At 34.3% G+C, this 16,351-nt stretch overlaps 1 protein-coding gene across 2 annotated transcripts in view; it reads left to right on the forward strand.

Annotated features, from left to right (window-relative positions):
- Positions 1–15,256, forward strand: part of LOC126881675 (sialin-like) — a 72,297-nt gene extending 57,041 nt beyond the window's left edge. For both annotated transcript variants that reach the window (XM_050646071.1, XM_050646072.1), the window contains exon 8: positions 14,980–15,256. In XM_050646071.1, the coding sequence (XP_050502028.1) occupies positions 14,980–15,186 (207 nt within the window). In that variant the 3' untranslated portion in view covers positions 15,187–15,256. The remainder of the gene's footprint in view (positions 1–14,979) is intronic.
- Positions 15,257–16,351: the final 1,095 nt, after the last annotated feature.

Consider the following 16,351-nt stretch of genomic DNA (forward strand, 5'->3'; position numbering starts at 1 on the left):
ACTATTGTACTCAGAAATCAGCAAATATATTAACAGATATTAACATATGGGGCACAAACATGGACAATCACAAAAAAGAATATGAACATACTCAGAGTCACTTAAGACGCGATGGAAAGAGCAATGCTTGGCATATCACTTAAGGACAGGAAAACAAACACATGGATAAGACAGAAAACCAAAGTCACCGATGTGGTACAAAAATCATGAAAATTTAAATGGGAATACGCTGGACATGTAGCTGGGAGCGATCTAAACAAATGATACAGAACAATTCTAAACTTGAGACCATACCAACACAAAAGAACCAGAAGCACACCTCCTATCAGATGGACAGATGATCTGAAACGAACTGCCGGGAAAAATTGGCTACAAGTAGCGTACAACAAAAAACAATGGAAAGGAAGACTTGAAGAGGCTTATGTTCAGATGTGGACGTGAATGGCTAGACTAAGAAGAAGAAGAAGAAGAATTACACGGACAAAATATTCTGTTCCACGATATTTTTAGGATCCGTCGACAATCATTATGGTTTGTAATGTCCTTGTCTTACAACCATATAATAGGAAAGACCACACATAATATTTCAGTACTTTCGACATTTCGATTCTGATTAATATCTCTTATCAGAGTCACAATTTACATTTAACCAGCTGCCAAGGTATTTAAAATGGTGTACACATTCTATCTCTTCTCCGTTAAGACAAAGCCGACCTTGATCTATATTAATCTTTCCAGCTGCCATCCACTTTATCTTTGAAATGTTAATTGTAAGACCTTTCTGATAACTTATTTCACTGACTATATTTACTAGTGCCTGGAGATCTTGTAAATTTTCTGCAAGAAAGTTTATAACGTCAGTGGATCTAATATTGTTTATTAGGTACTTCTCCCAGTAGTCTTACTTCCTTGTGTTTGTCATCCAAAGCCTTCCTAAAGATTTTTTCAGGATACAGATTTAAAAACTGGATGACAGAACACAACCCTGTCGTATTCCTGGTTTAATGGGTAATTTTCCAGAAAGACGGTCTCCAATTTGGACAGAGGTTACTTGATTATAATTAAAGACTGGATTATATGCAAAATGCATATGCATATATTGTAGCACTTAGAAATAAGGGGGAAGATAAAAGCTTGGAAAATTTAGATACTGCTTAAATACAAAAGGGTCGAGAAAACTAGGGGATATTTCTAAAAACTACTTTGCTACGGCGGCTCGTGTTTTGGTTGGAGAGCTAAGGTTGTGAGTTCGTTAAGAAGAAGTTAGGGATTAGGGAATATTTACTACTATCAAAAATTTAAACAAGGGTACTTACAGATATCCTGGGGTGTTAAATATAAATCCTGGCTATATTTTGTTAGGGCGCCTTACCAGGAGTTTTACTTTCTATGATCATCCAACATCTTAAAATTTGACTCTAAAAAGCTTTTAAAGTTTGTGGTTAAAATTTTGCCAATAGGTTAGCGGTAAATAAACAGGACAAAATACACAGTTATGGCATTTATTGAAAAATTATTCCTTGACATAACAAAACTTTCAGATTACATAAAAGATTACCTGTAAAAAAAATACATCTACTTTTCTGAACATAGGTTATGGTGCACCAAAAGATAAACAATAATATTATTGCATTGAGGATTTGATATCTGACTTAATTATGACTTGTATAACTGACTGACTGACCTAATTATGACATATATTATAGCATTTGCATTAAAACAAAAATTTATATTCATTCAGGGAACAATGTTTACATTAAAGAATTACTGACTACTCCTCGTAGTACTTAATTATTGAAAATAACAACAACTATGTCACCTGTCAAATATCATTCCGTAAATCTTTTATTTTTAACTATTTCAAAAGGTTTCAAAAAGGATTTTAACATTAACTTACAATTATGTCTTTACAATAATATTTTAATGATGGAAGCAAAATTATTCTTTGTTCTGTTCAACAATTTACTTTTTCATCTTTGTATTTTAAGTTCCAAAAAGATTTATTTTTTTTATGTTGAAAGAAATTAACGTTATTAGTTTGAGAATTTTATAATTATTAAAAGTCACTATACCTTAAAATTCAAAACTTCACCATTGTGAAACTTGACATGACACTTGACAGCACGTACGTAGTTCATACGTCACTCGAAGGGGAAAATGTCAATGGAAAATTACTGATTGCACCATATACCATTATACCATGAAAATACCATAAAACAAAAGAAATTTGCTTATTTACCTCGGGAAATAGGTTTTCTAATCCAGGAGACGGGAGGCTTGGGTTTAATTCATCACTACGATATTAGTACTATGCCGGCTTTCATAAATACATACGCAGTATTTTTACAAAGCGTATATTACACTTTTACCATCAAAAAAGGAACTGCTACACCATCAAACTGATGGTACACCTACTTAACAAAAACACAGAAGAACTTTGATAGATCCCATTTACTTGGAAATTCTTTTTGCGTCACAAAAAAGCCGGTAACTCACTATCGATGTTTACTGATTCACTACCATTGTAAGAATGCCTGCTTTCTTCTCCGTCTCCTGCCAAAATTCCTTGATCCTGTCACTACGCAATTTCCGGCTTCCGTTCTTCAGAGCCAATTACGAGCTTCGATCTTTGTACCAAATTCAAACAAACCAATCAAATTGATTTTCAACATTTATTCTAGAAAGTTCATCAACGCATTAGAACTGTACTTTTGTCAAAACTTCTTACAAATTCTGTTTTTGCGTCTCAAATAAACAGGAATCTTGTAACACATTGAAATGTTGCGGAATACTTCGTAGATGTATACAGGTGCGGTTTTAGAAAATTCCTTGCAATCTGAATTTAAGTAAAAAACTGAATAAAAAAAATTTGGACTTCTTAGAGAGGGATTGTAAAATCTATACAAATCTAAAGATCATATTTTCACTGGTTTTTTAAACGCTACACAGCCTCCTCCGAAAAGAGAAAGCTCGGATAGCTATCCAGTTTTCGATAAACCAAACAAAAATCAACCATGACTCCTTGAGTGAGGCTAAACAATCACATCAAAAATTTTTTTAGATGATGGCTAGTGGGGATTAAATTAAACAAACAAACGTTAGGGATTGGGCTAGCGTACCATCGATCGCCAGACTCTTTAAAGTCGAGTAGACTTAAATGTGTAATGACTCTAAAATGAACTGTAGGTGACAAGAGTTTCTGTGCCTTGGGAAAGAAACTAAACTTGTGCCCTGTGTGGACCTCGCTGACATCCACAGCAGTAACACAAGTGACATACCAGGGCAGACACAGCCTTGTCACCTCGTTGCCTAACCGCGAGCGGTTCTCAAAAACTAAACAAATCATTTGAGCTCTAGGCTCAGCAGATAGGCATCTGCCTAAACTCCACTAAACGCCTAGCGAGTTTCAGGGAATTTTGTTGGCAACGGTTCAGCAAAAATGAGGATTTAGAATCTCCATTCTAAATACCTCAATGAGACAACGTAATCTTAACATTTGTCTCAAGTCGAGATCGGTAACTTTATGTTAAACGTCTCACAGGGAATATACTCACTTCAACAACTAGACTAAAATAAAAGAAGACTAACAAAGGGGGATACAACAACAACAAGGGCCAAATCACAACAAATTCATACAAGGGGGTATACGACAACAACAGGGACCAAAAGACGACATACCAAAATCAAAGAGAATATCAACTTCTTATCAAGACTAAGGGAACTGAAGAACAATACAGGGGGAACATGGAATAGGGGATCAGGACTAAGGGGATGACATATTATCTCCATCAGATACAAAAGGTTTTAAGTCTTTAACATGCCATTTACCAAGATCAGAACCATTTAAATCAGAGAGACGATACACCACTGGTGACAACTTTTCACGGACTGTAGCTTCAATGTACCTCGGTGCTAGTTTAGACATAAACTTGTTAGCAGCATTAGACAGGACTTTATTCCTTTTCCATACTCTATCTCCTACTTGGAATTGGACTTCTCTTCTTCGTAAGTTGTAACTTCTAGCGTTACGTTCATATCCTTTTCGAAGATTAGCCCTGACCTTTTCGAAGACTTGACTTAATCCTTTTACTTCTGAAGCATACATATCACGGTTACCAGGAATAATTTCTAGATCTTGCTTCCGTTGATCGTTTTGATCAACACCATAGTAGTTTCCACTCAGGGGAACATGACGGCCATAATTAAGGAAAGCTGGGGTGTATCCAGTTACTTCGTGCTTTGCGGTATTAATAGCTTGTCTGATCTTTGCTAAATTCTTGTCCCAGTCTACGTGGTCTTTTATATACATACGGATTGCTGTTCCAATGGTTTTATTATTTCTCTCCACAAAATTACATTGTGGTGCATACACGGGGCTAAACCATACTTTCTGAACATTATACCTACTACAGAGATTAATTAGAAGAGGGTTGTTCAGATTTGAGGCATTATCACAAATCACATACTGGGGAACACCAAACATCAGGAAGACATTATCTTCCAAAAATTCAGTAATACTCTTAGCCGTAGCCTTCCTCAAAGGATGGACTAAGGTATATTTACTAAACCAATCAGCAACCACTAATAACCATGTATAACCTTTTTTAGAACGAACAAAGGGACCTATCAGATCAATGGCAACTATTTGCCAGGGGAATTGGGCTTCTCTCTGCTTACCCATTTTACCTAAAGGAGCATGATTTGGTGTTTTCTGAGCACCACAAACTTTACATGATCTGACAAACTTAAGCACATCACAACGCATTTTGGGCCAATAGTACCTTTCTTGAATACGGGACAAAGTTTTATAGAATCCAAAGTGAGCACACGTAGGTGGCTCATGACAAGATTGCATTACTTCTAATCTTTGGGGTTTGGGAACTAAAATTTTCCATTCAATATCATTAGTCTTGAAAGAATTGGGGGATGGGGCATACTTGTAAATGAAATCATTTTCCACTTTCCATTGTGGAAAATCACCAGGGGAACGGAGTATCTTTGATCTTAAATCATCGAACCAAGGGTCTATTCTGTCAAGATCTATTTCTAGATAATCAACTTTTTGGGCATCTTTGGGTGTATCATTGGTATGAGCTCGAGATAAAGCATCAGGGACTAAATGGGATGTTCCTTTTCTATGAATCAAATCGAAAGTATGTTGTCTTAGGCGCATAGCCCACCTGGCTAATTTGCCTGTAGGATTGGACAGTTTATTCAACCAGAGAAGTGAATGGTGGTCAGTAATGACCGAAAACTTAACTCCTTCAATATAACCTCGAAATTTCTCGATAGCGAAGATCACTGCGAGACATTCTCGCTCTGTAACTGAATAATTTCTTTCAGCTCGGGAAAGGGACCTACTTGCATAAGCTATAACTTTTTCTTCACCATCAATAGTTTGAGTCAAGACACCACCAAGACCAGTGTCAGATGCATCACATTGCACAACAAAGGGAAGTTCGAAATTGGGTTGGGCTAAGATAGGGGCAGAAATTAGGAGTTCTTTAATTTTTAAAAAAGCTTTTTCAGCTTCACTAGTCCAAACTACTGGTTGTTTTTTCTTTCTATGACCTTTAAGGAGGTCATTAATAGGGGAGGCTAAACTGGAAAAATCTCTAATGAAACGACGATACCAGGAACACATACCTATAAATCTTTTAATTTCAGTAGAATTAGATGGCCTGGGATAATTAACCATAGCTAAGATTTTTTCAGGATCTGCTTTAAGGGAATTGTTACCAACTACATAACCAAGATACTTCAATTCAGATTTAAAAAAATCACACTTATCGATGTTAATGGTCAAGTTTGCTTCTTTCAGTTTATCTCTTATAATTTTCAACAATCGGATATGTTCTTCAAAAGATGGGGTACACACTATGATGTCATCTAAATAACAGAATATATAGGGTTCAAATTCAGGGCCAAAGATAGCATCAACTAATCTTTGTTGAATCTGTGCACTATTACACAAACCAAAAGGAACAGAAGTGAATTGAAAGGAACCTCTACCAGAAACATTAAAGGCTGTCTTTTTCCTAGAGTCAGGATGCAGCGGGATTTGCCAAAAAGCTTTTCTTAAGTCAATGGAACTAATGCATTTAGCTCCTCTAAGTAACGAAAGAATTCTGTCTATTTGGGGCAAAGGATATGTATCATGAACAGTGACTTCATTTAATGAACGACCATCAAAACAGAACCTATATTCACCTGACTTTTTCTTGACTAATAATATGGGACTTGACCATGGGGATTGGGCTGGTTCGATTACTCCTAATCGTAACATATCGTCTAACTCTTCATGTAGTATTTTATTCATGTATGGGGATAAAGGATATTGTCTTTTCTTAAATGGCTTTGCATCACCAGTGTCAATAACCATTTCAATTTTATTGGTTCTTCCAATGTAGTTGGAACTAGAAATTTCCTCAAAAGAAGCGACTGTGGAATCTACTAAATTTTTTTCAGTGGGGGAAAATGAGTCTACAGAATACAAAGTTTCTGTTTTCTCTTCCTTTTGGGAAGAATGCCATGTTCCATCTCTAAAATTCAAGAACACTGAAAATTTATGCATAAAGTTACTTCCCAAAATAAAACTATGGGGAACGGAGGGTACGACAAGAAATTTCACTACTTGGGAAACACCATCAGCCTCAATTGGAAGATCAATAGTACCAACAACTGATTTTTGAGAACCATCTGCTAAGCAGACGTGTTTACAGGGGGTAGAATTATATTTAATTCCTTGGGAATCCAAAAATTTAACTCCAGCGGCACCTACTACGGATGTGGTGCAACCACTGTCTAAGAGGGCGACAAAGTTTTTAGAAAAGATAGAAATACTAACATGAGGACGACTGTCACAACCTTTCTTTTCAAAAAGAGGGTTAAGTATGTTTTGGGGGAATTTGTCGGGCTTAACTCTATATGGAGTGCAACTGCCGACTGGCTGCACACTACCTAGTTTTTTTGACACATACAGGAGGACGTTCTCACTCCTTTATTACCACAACGAGAACAAGACATTTCTCTGTTTGTACAATTGCGAGAAATGTGGTTGGGCTTACCACAAGTAAAACAAAAAATAATTTTTCTAGGGTTGTCATGTGTTTGGTAGGGTTGTGGAGGGGGTTGCATTGAATGAGGTTGATAAGAAGAAGACTGATTTCCATACGGTCGATAGGGAGGGGATTGCATCAATGGAGGTGGATAAGAAGACTGATTTCTGTGGGGTGGATAAGAAGAAGAAGACTGATGTCTTTCATCAGTATCTACTGGAGGATTGGGTCTCTCATTTCTCTGCGTAGACTTGGATTTCTTAAAGGGACGATCTTGCTTTTCTCGTTTGTCTCCTTTGGGGTTATCAGGCTTGTCTTGTTTATCAAGTACCTGAAGCTTCTCTTGGGGTTTTTCTGAATCCTCTAATGAAATACCAGCAAGACCTTTTGTAGTTTGAAGCAGGGGCAAAACATTTTGCTCCAAACGTTTAACAGTTATGACTAACATTTCGACAGTGGGAAAATCTTGAAGGGCTACGAGTGGAATATAATCCACCAAAATATTTTTTCTTAAAATCTTTACTCGTTGGGCTTCAGATGGGTACTCTTCTAAACGTTTAAAGAGATTCTCCATGATTGCGGAATAAATAGTGATTGACTCAGACTTTTTTTGTTTTCGACCTTTAATTTCATCAAGGAGATTATCATTATAATCTGGGGGTAGGAAAGCAGTTTTGAGAAGGGTTACCAACTCATTCCAACTGTTAACTGTATTTCCAACACTCCTATACCAAATAGCAGCGTTTCCGTCGAATAACTCAAAAGCTGATCTAAACAGGACATCATCAGAAATATTTCTGGATCTAGCAGAATCTCTTACTTTTTCTAAAAATGTGGGAAGGGCTTTACTCTCACCATTAAATTTGATATTTAAATCAGAAACTCTAACAGGAGTTGAAATTTGTATAATAGGGGCTGAAACTGAACTAATAGGGGCAACGGGGACTGAAGTTGTACCACTAGTCGATGGGACGGACACATTGTCAGATGTCTCTTCCTTTTCTAAGACATCTCCAGTCAACATCAATAAATCCATCTTATAGTTGTCAATAACTTCTTTTATAGCTTCTTCTACATTATCAGGGAAATTTTCCAATCTGAAATCCAGATGACTGGACCTTGTTTTGAAACGAGCAAAGTCAGCCTTTGATGACTGTGCACTCATTGCCCGCGCAATACTTTGCAAATCTGCTAATATTGACTGGATTGTAGGTAACTCTTGATCAGGATCGACTACATTTTTAGTCAAATTAATGGAAGATGAGATGGTCTCTTTACTTAACTGACCTCTCAACAACTTACGTTTTTCTTCAACAGTCCTATTTTGGACATTAAAACCTCTTATGAAAAGTTCATAAGATAACTCATCGGTTTTCAGATCATTAACTTGGGTAGACTTCATTTTTAAAACTGGGGTGAAAACAACACACAGGGGAAAGACCAAAGGGAATAGTAGAAAGTATGACTTTCGGACAAAAAACCGTTTCTATTTATCAAACGAACACAAACCTCACTTGCACTCTCACGCAGCCAGATCCTAACCTCACTGACTTTGTTGCAACTTCTGCTCTTGGTCTGCAATCACTCAATAAACAAAAGAGGGGTCAATAAACTATTCGTCAAAAAATTCACACTCCACCACTGACACGGACTAACAGGGAATAACACAAGGGTACACAAAACAAACAGGAAACAACAGACTCAAATATTTTCAGACAAAACAGGGATAGACAAACACAAACAATATTGAAACTTGCTTCTCGAATGAGCTTACACGGGATAACACCAACAACGGTTCTTGTTCCGATAACTAATGGGAGTGTTCCTAGACAACTAAGCACACTTCCTTTATCACGAGTATTACACTTGTGATCTATTCTGGTACAAGAAGGGAAAGACAAATAGTAATTGGACTGACTAACTACTTTACTTCACGGATACACTCAAACTACTTCACAGGCAGACTCCAACTAACCTTTGGTATCTTTATGACACTGACAAAACTAGATTAGTTGAGAAAAAAATAATGGGACAACTAGACAACATTGGGACTAAAAACTCAAACGGAAACTACACAGACTATACACATATACTCAAATGACGAACAAAAAAAATCACAAAAACAAGTTATTCTGTAAAAAATTGTTAATCAATTATGAATAAATGCACAAATACAACTAAAATGTTATACTTTATCAATAGTTTCAATATTGGAATGTTCAACGCTACTTATATAGACTACTTGTCTATACAATCAATACTTTTTTAAAAAAAATTTAAATATTGCTTTCACCATGGGTACTGTATTAACATCTACTATAAGTACATACATAAAAACAATGTTAATACACTACTATGAGTACATATTTACACATCCTATTGAAAATTTTATACCACTTCGTAACGTTCTAAAAAAATGTAGGGGCTCTTGGGCTAAACTATGTTGCGATACTGGTTGTGATAGTAGAATCGGTCTCAAATCTGGGGCAAGGAGAGGAAATTAAGTTGAAAAACAGTTGGGACTAACTAAAAAAATGTAAACTGCTTGGGAACAACTTAACGATATGACTGGGGGGTGAAAAGAGACTGGCCTCACGTCTGAGGGTGCTATTTTGTAGCGCACAACTGGACACTGAAAGAGGCAGAAAAATGAATCGGCCCCACGTTCTAGGGCGACATTTTGTATCACTTAGAAATAAGGGGGAAGATAAAAGCTTGGAAAATTTAGATACTGCTTAAATACAAAAGGGTCGAGAAAACTAGGGGATATTTCTAAAAACTACTTTGCTACGGCGGCTCGTGTTTTGGTTGGAGAGCTAAGGTTGTGAGTTCGTTAAGAAGAAGTTAGGGATTAGGGAATATTTACTACTATCAAAAATTTAAACAAGGGTACTTACAGATATCCTGGGGTGTTAAATATAAATCCTGGCTATATTTTGTTAGGGCGCCTTACCAGGAGTTTTACTTTCTATGATCATCCAACATCTTAAAATTTGACTCTAAAAAGCTTTTAAAGTTTGTGGTTAAAATTTTGCCAATAGGTTAGCGGTAAATAAACAGGACAAAATACACAGTTATGGCATTTATTGAAAAATTATTCCTTGACATAACAAAACTTTCAGATTACATAAAAGATTACCTGTAAAAAAAATACATCTACTTTTCTGAACATAGGTTATGGTGCACCAAAAGATAAACAATAATATTATTGCATTGAGGATTTGATATCTGACTTAATTATGACTTGTATAACTGACTGACTGACCTAATTATGACATATATTATAGCATTTGCATTAAAACAAAAATTTATATTCATTCAGGGAACAATGTTTACATTAAAGAATTACTGACTACTCCTCGTAGTACTTAATTATTGAAAATAACAACAACTATGTCACCTGTCAAATATCATTCCGTAAATCTTTTATTTTTAACTATTTCAAAAGGTTTCAAAAAGGATTTTAACATTAACTTACAATTATGTCTTTACAATAATATTTTAATGATGGAAGCAAAATTATTCTTTGTTCTGTTCAACAATTTACTTTTTCATCTTTGTATTTTAAGTTCCAAAAAGATTTATTTTTTTTATGTTGAAAGAAATTAACGTTATTAGTTTGAGAATTTTATAATTATTAAAAGTCACTATACCTTAAAATTCAAAACTTCACCATTGTGAAACTTGACATGACACTTGACAGCACGTACGTAGTTCATACGTCACTCGAAGGGGAAAATGTCAATGGAAAATTACTGATTGCACCATATACCATTATACCATGAAAATACCATAAAACAAAAGAAATTTGCTTATTTACCTCGGGAAATAGGTTTTCTAATCCAGGAGACGGGAGGCTTGGGTTTAATTCATCACTACGATATTAGTACTATGCCGGCTTTCATAAATACATACGCAGTATTTTTACAAAGCGTATATTACACTTTTACCATCAAAAAAGGAACTGCTACACCATCAAACTGATGGTACACCTACTTAACAAAAACACAGAAGAACTTTGATAGATCCCATTTACTTGGAAATTCTTTTTGCGTCACAAAAAAGCCGGTAACTCACTATCGATGTTTACTGATTCACTACCATTGTAAGAATGCCTGCTTTCTTCTCCGTCTCCTGCCAAAATTCCTTGATCCTGTCACTACGCAATTTCCGGCTTCCGTTCTTCAGAGCCAATTACGAGCTTCGATCTTTGTACCAAATTCAAACAAACCAATCAAATTGATTTTCAACATTTATTCTAGAAAGTTCATCAACGCATTAGAACTGTACTTTTGTCAAAACTTCTTACAAATTCTGTTTTTGCGTCTCAAATAAACAGGAATCTTGTAACACATTGAAATGTTGCGGAATACTTCGTAGATGTATACAGGTGCGGTTTTAGAAAATTCCTTGCAATCTGAATTTAAGTAAAAAACTGAATAAAAAAAATTTGGACTTCTTAGAGAGGGATTGTAAAATCTATACAAATCTAAAGATCATATTTTCACTGGTTTTTTAAACGCTACAATATATGCTGCATATTTCTCATGTTTTTCATAAATGCATATGCCTTGCATATTTGGAGATTTAAGAGCATATAAATGCATATTTTGATGGGAATTTACTCTACCCCATTTAAAAATAAGGTATATATTAGTAACATCAACATCCATTAAAATAAAATGTGAAAGTAAATATTTTGCTGTTAAGCTCCTTTGTTGTTGTACCCATAAACATAATGGGCGTTATTTATAGCTGCAGGTATCATTATCCGGATATTTAAGATTTATAGACTTCTCAGAATTTACAAATTACCTAAGTAAATACCGATTATATTTTGAATAACATTACAAATATTACCTGTACTTTCTGCTGGTGTCGGCCAACTATGAATTATTCTGGGAAAACCAACCAAAACGAAATTTTAAGCATTTTAAGGGTAGGATAGATTATTTTATTTTATGAATGGTTAGTCTTAAATCAATCGCCGATTATTCAACTTTTGTGATTGCAAGTTATTGACTATACTGTGTAAAAAAATCATTTTATTATTATTGTGAAAATGCCTAAAGTAGCAAGGGAAAAATCAAGTCTTCTCAGAAGTTGGATTGGAAGTAACAATCATCTAAAAGTTATCGACAGTGAAAGTATGTTTTGCACCATTTGTGATAAAAAGGTAAGTTCTCCACTTCAATAGATTTTTAAACTTATCAAACTTCTTTGCACATCTATGTGTCTGTCTATTCTAAAATGACAAACCGTCCCATTTCTTCAAAAACTGTTTTTTAAAGTTCGCAACGGTTTGGCTTATACAGAGCGAGGTGTTGAGAGTGGCCCACCCTGTATACTACGGTACACTGACTGTACTTTATTGTTTGACGATTTCAATTTCACTTTGAGAAATAAAAAAAAATTGGGGGAGGTTTAAAAAGTTTGATCATTTTAATGTAGGTATCTATTTACGAAAACATCTAAAACATCATTATCATTATATTCCAGATTCCATGTCAAAAGAAATTCCAAGTAGTTCAACACATAAAAACTTCACTTCACCAAACTAAGCTATCAAAAAATGATAATAAACCTCGCCAGCAGATTCTACAGAACAGTTTGCAGATTCAGAATACGTCAGTTGGGCAAGAAACCTTTGCAAAGGATTTATGCCATTTTTTTTTGAACTGCAATATCCCTCTGCACAAGTTAGAACATAAATCGTGTCAAAACTTTTTAAAAACTTATTGCAAGATTAAAGATAAACCAGCTCAAATACCAAGTTCTTCAACTCTTCGGAAAAAATATGTCAGTGCATGTTACAAAGATGTGATGACGAGTATTAAAAATCAGTTAAAAGCCGAATATCTTTGGATTTCCGTCGACGAAACAACGGATACAAAGGGTCGACAAATTGCGAATCTAATTGTTGGAGTTCTTAACGACTCTGGCGATTTTAAAAACTCATACTTAATTAGTGTAAAATGTTTGGAAAAAACAAACTATGCTACAATAGCTAGATTTGTTAACGAATCCCTAACAAATTTTTTTTTACCTGATCAAGTACCATTTGAAAAAATATTATTAATGCTTAGTGATGCCGCCTCATATATGATGAAAGCTGCATCCAATCTTAAAATCTTTTTCCCTAATTTAATTCACTGTACATGTTTGGCGCACGGCCTAAACAGAGTTGCAGAGAAAGTTAGAATTGAATTTCCCAATGTAAACACCTTAATAAATAATGTAAAAAAAGTATTTCTGAAAGCACCACTACGTGTACAGGTATATAGGGAGATGCTTCCCGATATTCCTTTACCACCAGAACCAGTATTAACCAGATGGGGAACTTGGCTTAAAAGTGCTATATTTTTATCTGAATATACGACGACATCAAAAGCGTTATTTCAAGTTTTGATCCGACTTGTACCGCTATTGATAACTGTCAAAATATTTTTAAAGAAAAGTCTATTAAAAATCAATTGTTGTATATAAAATCGAATTTCGATATCATTGAAAGTTCAATTACAAAATTAGAGGCTCAAAATTTATGTCTTCACAATAGTATGTCTATTGTTGATTCGGTTAAACAGAAAATAACAAATCTGAATGGGGAAATTGGAGTAAAAATTAAAGATAAACTTGATGACGTTTTAAACAAAAATGAGGGTTTCACTTTATTGCGTTCAATAAATAATATAATCAATTTTGGAAACTTCGATGAAAATATTAATATGGATCCGTCTCTAATAGCAAAGTTTAAATATGCCCCAATTACATCTTGTGACGTTGAGAGATCTTTTTCTGCCTATAAACAAATATTAACAGATAGAAGACATAATATTAGTTTAGAAAATATGAATCAATATATGATTATTTATTGTAACAATAAAAATATGTAAATTTGTTTTATTGTACTCTTTTTATAATATTAGTTTAGAAAATATGAATCAATATTGTAACAATAAAAATATGTACATTTATTTTATTGTACTCTTATTTATCTTGTGGTCAAAATAAAATATTTTGCCGTTTTATTTTTTCACAAAACCTGAAGTTAAAAAAATATATTAAGAAATAATAATACAATTTGGTTTAAATTCAAACCTATTTATTTATTTTTATTATTTTTTATTTATTTATGTATTTAACGTAAACCATAAAATTATTCATATAAAAATAAGTGCATATATAAATGCATATTTGCATGTTAATTGTGCATATTCAGCTTGTTTAAAATGCATATTGCATGCATATTTTAGACATTTTTTAGTGCATATTTTCCAGTCTCTAATTATAATATAAATGTTATATCAGTCTTATATCGTAGTGGCCAAATCCTGCTGCCTGCAGGCAATCGAAAAGTGTATCGTATAACTCCCATTGAATGCCTTCTCGAATTTATTTATTTAGCGTATGGCTAGATTACAGTTTTTGTACATAAATAAAAAGGACAATACATTGTAAATAATAATAATTAATATACAAAAATTTAGTTGACCTATTCAATCAACTGCCATTGTAGGATCTGATCGGACACTCCTCCACTAAATGTTTGCTCTTCTCATACCTTCTATATTAAATTAGCACGCTCGTACAGTCACAGTCCATTTATTAGTAGTTGTCTCATCTTTAATTACTAAAAAAACTGTGATATTTTTCTGCCAGGAGATCTTGTGAAATATTGTCTGGCGCCTCTTGTGCTAGTTCATTTAGATTATTCAGGGTGCACGTGCAGTATTATCCTGCGGACGCGAAGTAGCTTTACACCTGCCTTCTCGAAGTCTAGTACGTTATCATTATTTTGAGATTGTGTTTACATTTTTCCCTCTATTTGTGCTTCTATTTTGCAAATAGTCGTGGAGAAACAATTCTTCTGTATTTGTTGACTATCCTTGGTTTTATATACCTAACATTCCTTTGTTTTCAGACCAGTGTTACCCAGTGGAGGATAGTATTTTATATAGCGTCGACTATTTACTTGTTTGGAGCAATTTTTAGTTTTCTATGTACTGACGGAAAACAGCAATCTTGGGCAGATATACCAGTTCCAAATAATAATGGAGTGGCATCGGCTATTGATTATGAAACCCAAACAGATAAAATCGATTGTTCTGATTTTGAAAGGAAGACGTAACAAATCGTGCAGTTTTGCTTTTATTTATATATTTTTTAATAAAATATTTGAATAAGATGATTAGATTAGATTAGTTGTTATTTTACCCATGCTAATAATCCTTTTTTTGCCAATACAATTTTTTGTGGCGCTCTTAAAAATCTAGGTATTGTTTATATAGGGTGTCCCAAAAGTAGCGGAACGGTCAAATACTTCGCGAAATGAACATCGAATCGAAAAACTGAAAAATATGTATTAAATATTTTTCAAAAATCAATCGAATGACACTAAACACGACCCCCCACTCCACCCCCTGGAGGAGGAGTGGGGGTAACTTTATAATCTTAAATAGAAATCCCATTTTTTATTGCAGGTTTAGATTCCTTATTTAAAAGTAAGCAACTTTTATTCGAGACACTTTTTCGAATTGTGGACAGATGGCGTTATAATCGTTGAAGACCATATATCGTGATACCATAGGTAAATTATAGAAACGGTATATCTCGAGAAATACACTTTCAAATGAAAAACCAAAGAATACGTTTGTAATATTTTTCAAAAACCTATCGAAAGACACTAAACATGGCCCCCACTCCAAACCCTGGAGGTGGGGGTACGGGTAACTTTAAAATCTTAAATACGAGCCCCCATTTTTTATTGCAGATTTGGATTTCTCAAAAAAAAGTAATATTTATTCGAAACATTTTTTAGAATTGTTGATAGATGGCGCTAATAAATTCCATTTTTCCGATTATAGCGCCATCTACCTATCAACAATTCTAAAAAAAATTTTTATGAGAAATCCAAATCTGCAATAAAAAATGGGGGTTCCTAGTTAAGTTTTTTAAGTGAACCCTACCCTCACCTCCAGAGTGTGGAGTGGGGAGTCGTGTTTGAGGTCATTCGATATGTTTTTAAAAAATATTACAAACATGTGGAAGTGTATTTCTTGAGATATTAGACCGTTTCTCTAATAGGGAACTTGCATAAAATTTTAAATTTGAAAAAAATGGTATAAATCACAACAGAACCTAATTTAGAACCTGTATCAAAGATTAAAAAGTTTTGTTTGTCTTTCGTTTGGCCCCTAAAGACGACTAAAAATTCAACTTATAAGCCACCAATGATCGGTTATCGAATATCCCGGTTATAGGAATACTTTTTCTTGGCACGAAGGCTATTCCAA

The sequence above is a fragment of the Diabrotica virgifera genome, chromosome 3 (genome assembly GCF_917563875.1).
Source record: "Diabrotica virgifera virgifera chromosome 3, PGI_DIABVI_V3a".
NCBI lineage: Eukaryota > Metazoa > Arthropoda > Insecta > Coleoptera > Chrysomelidae > Diabrotica > Diabrotica virgifera.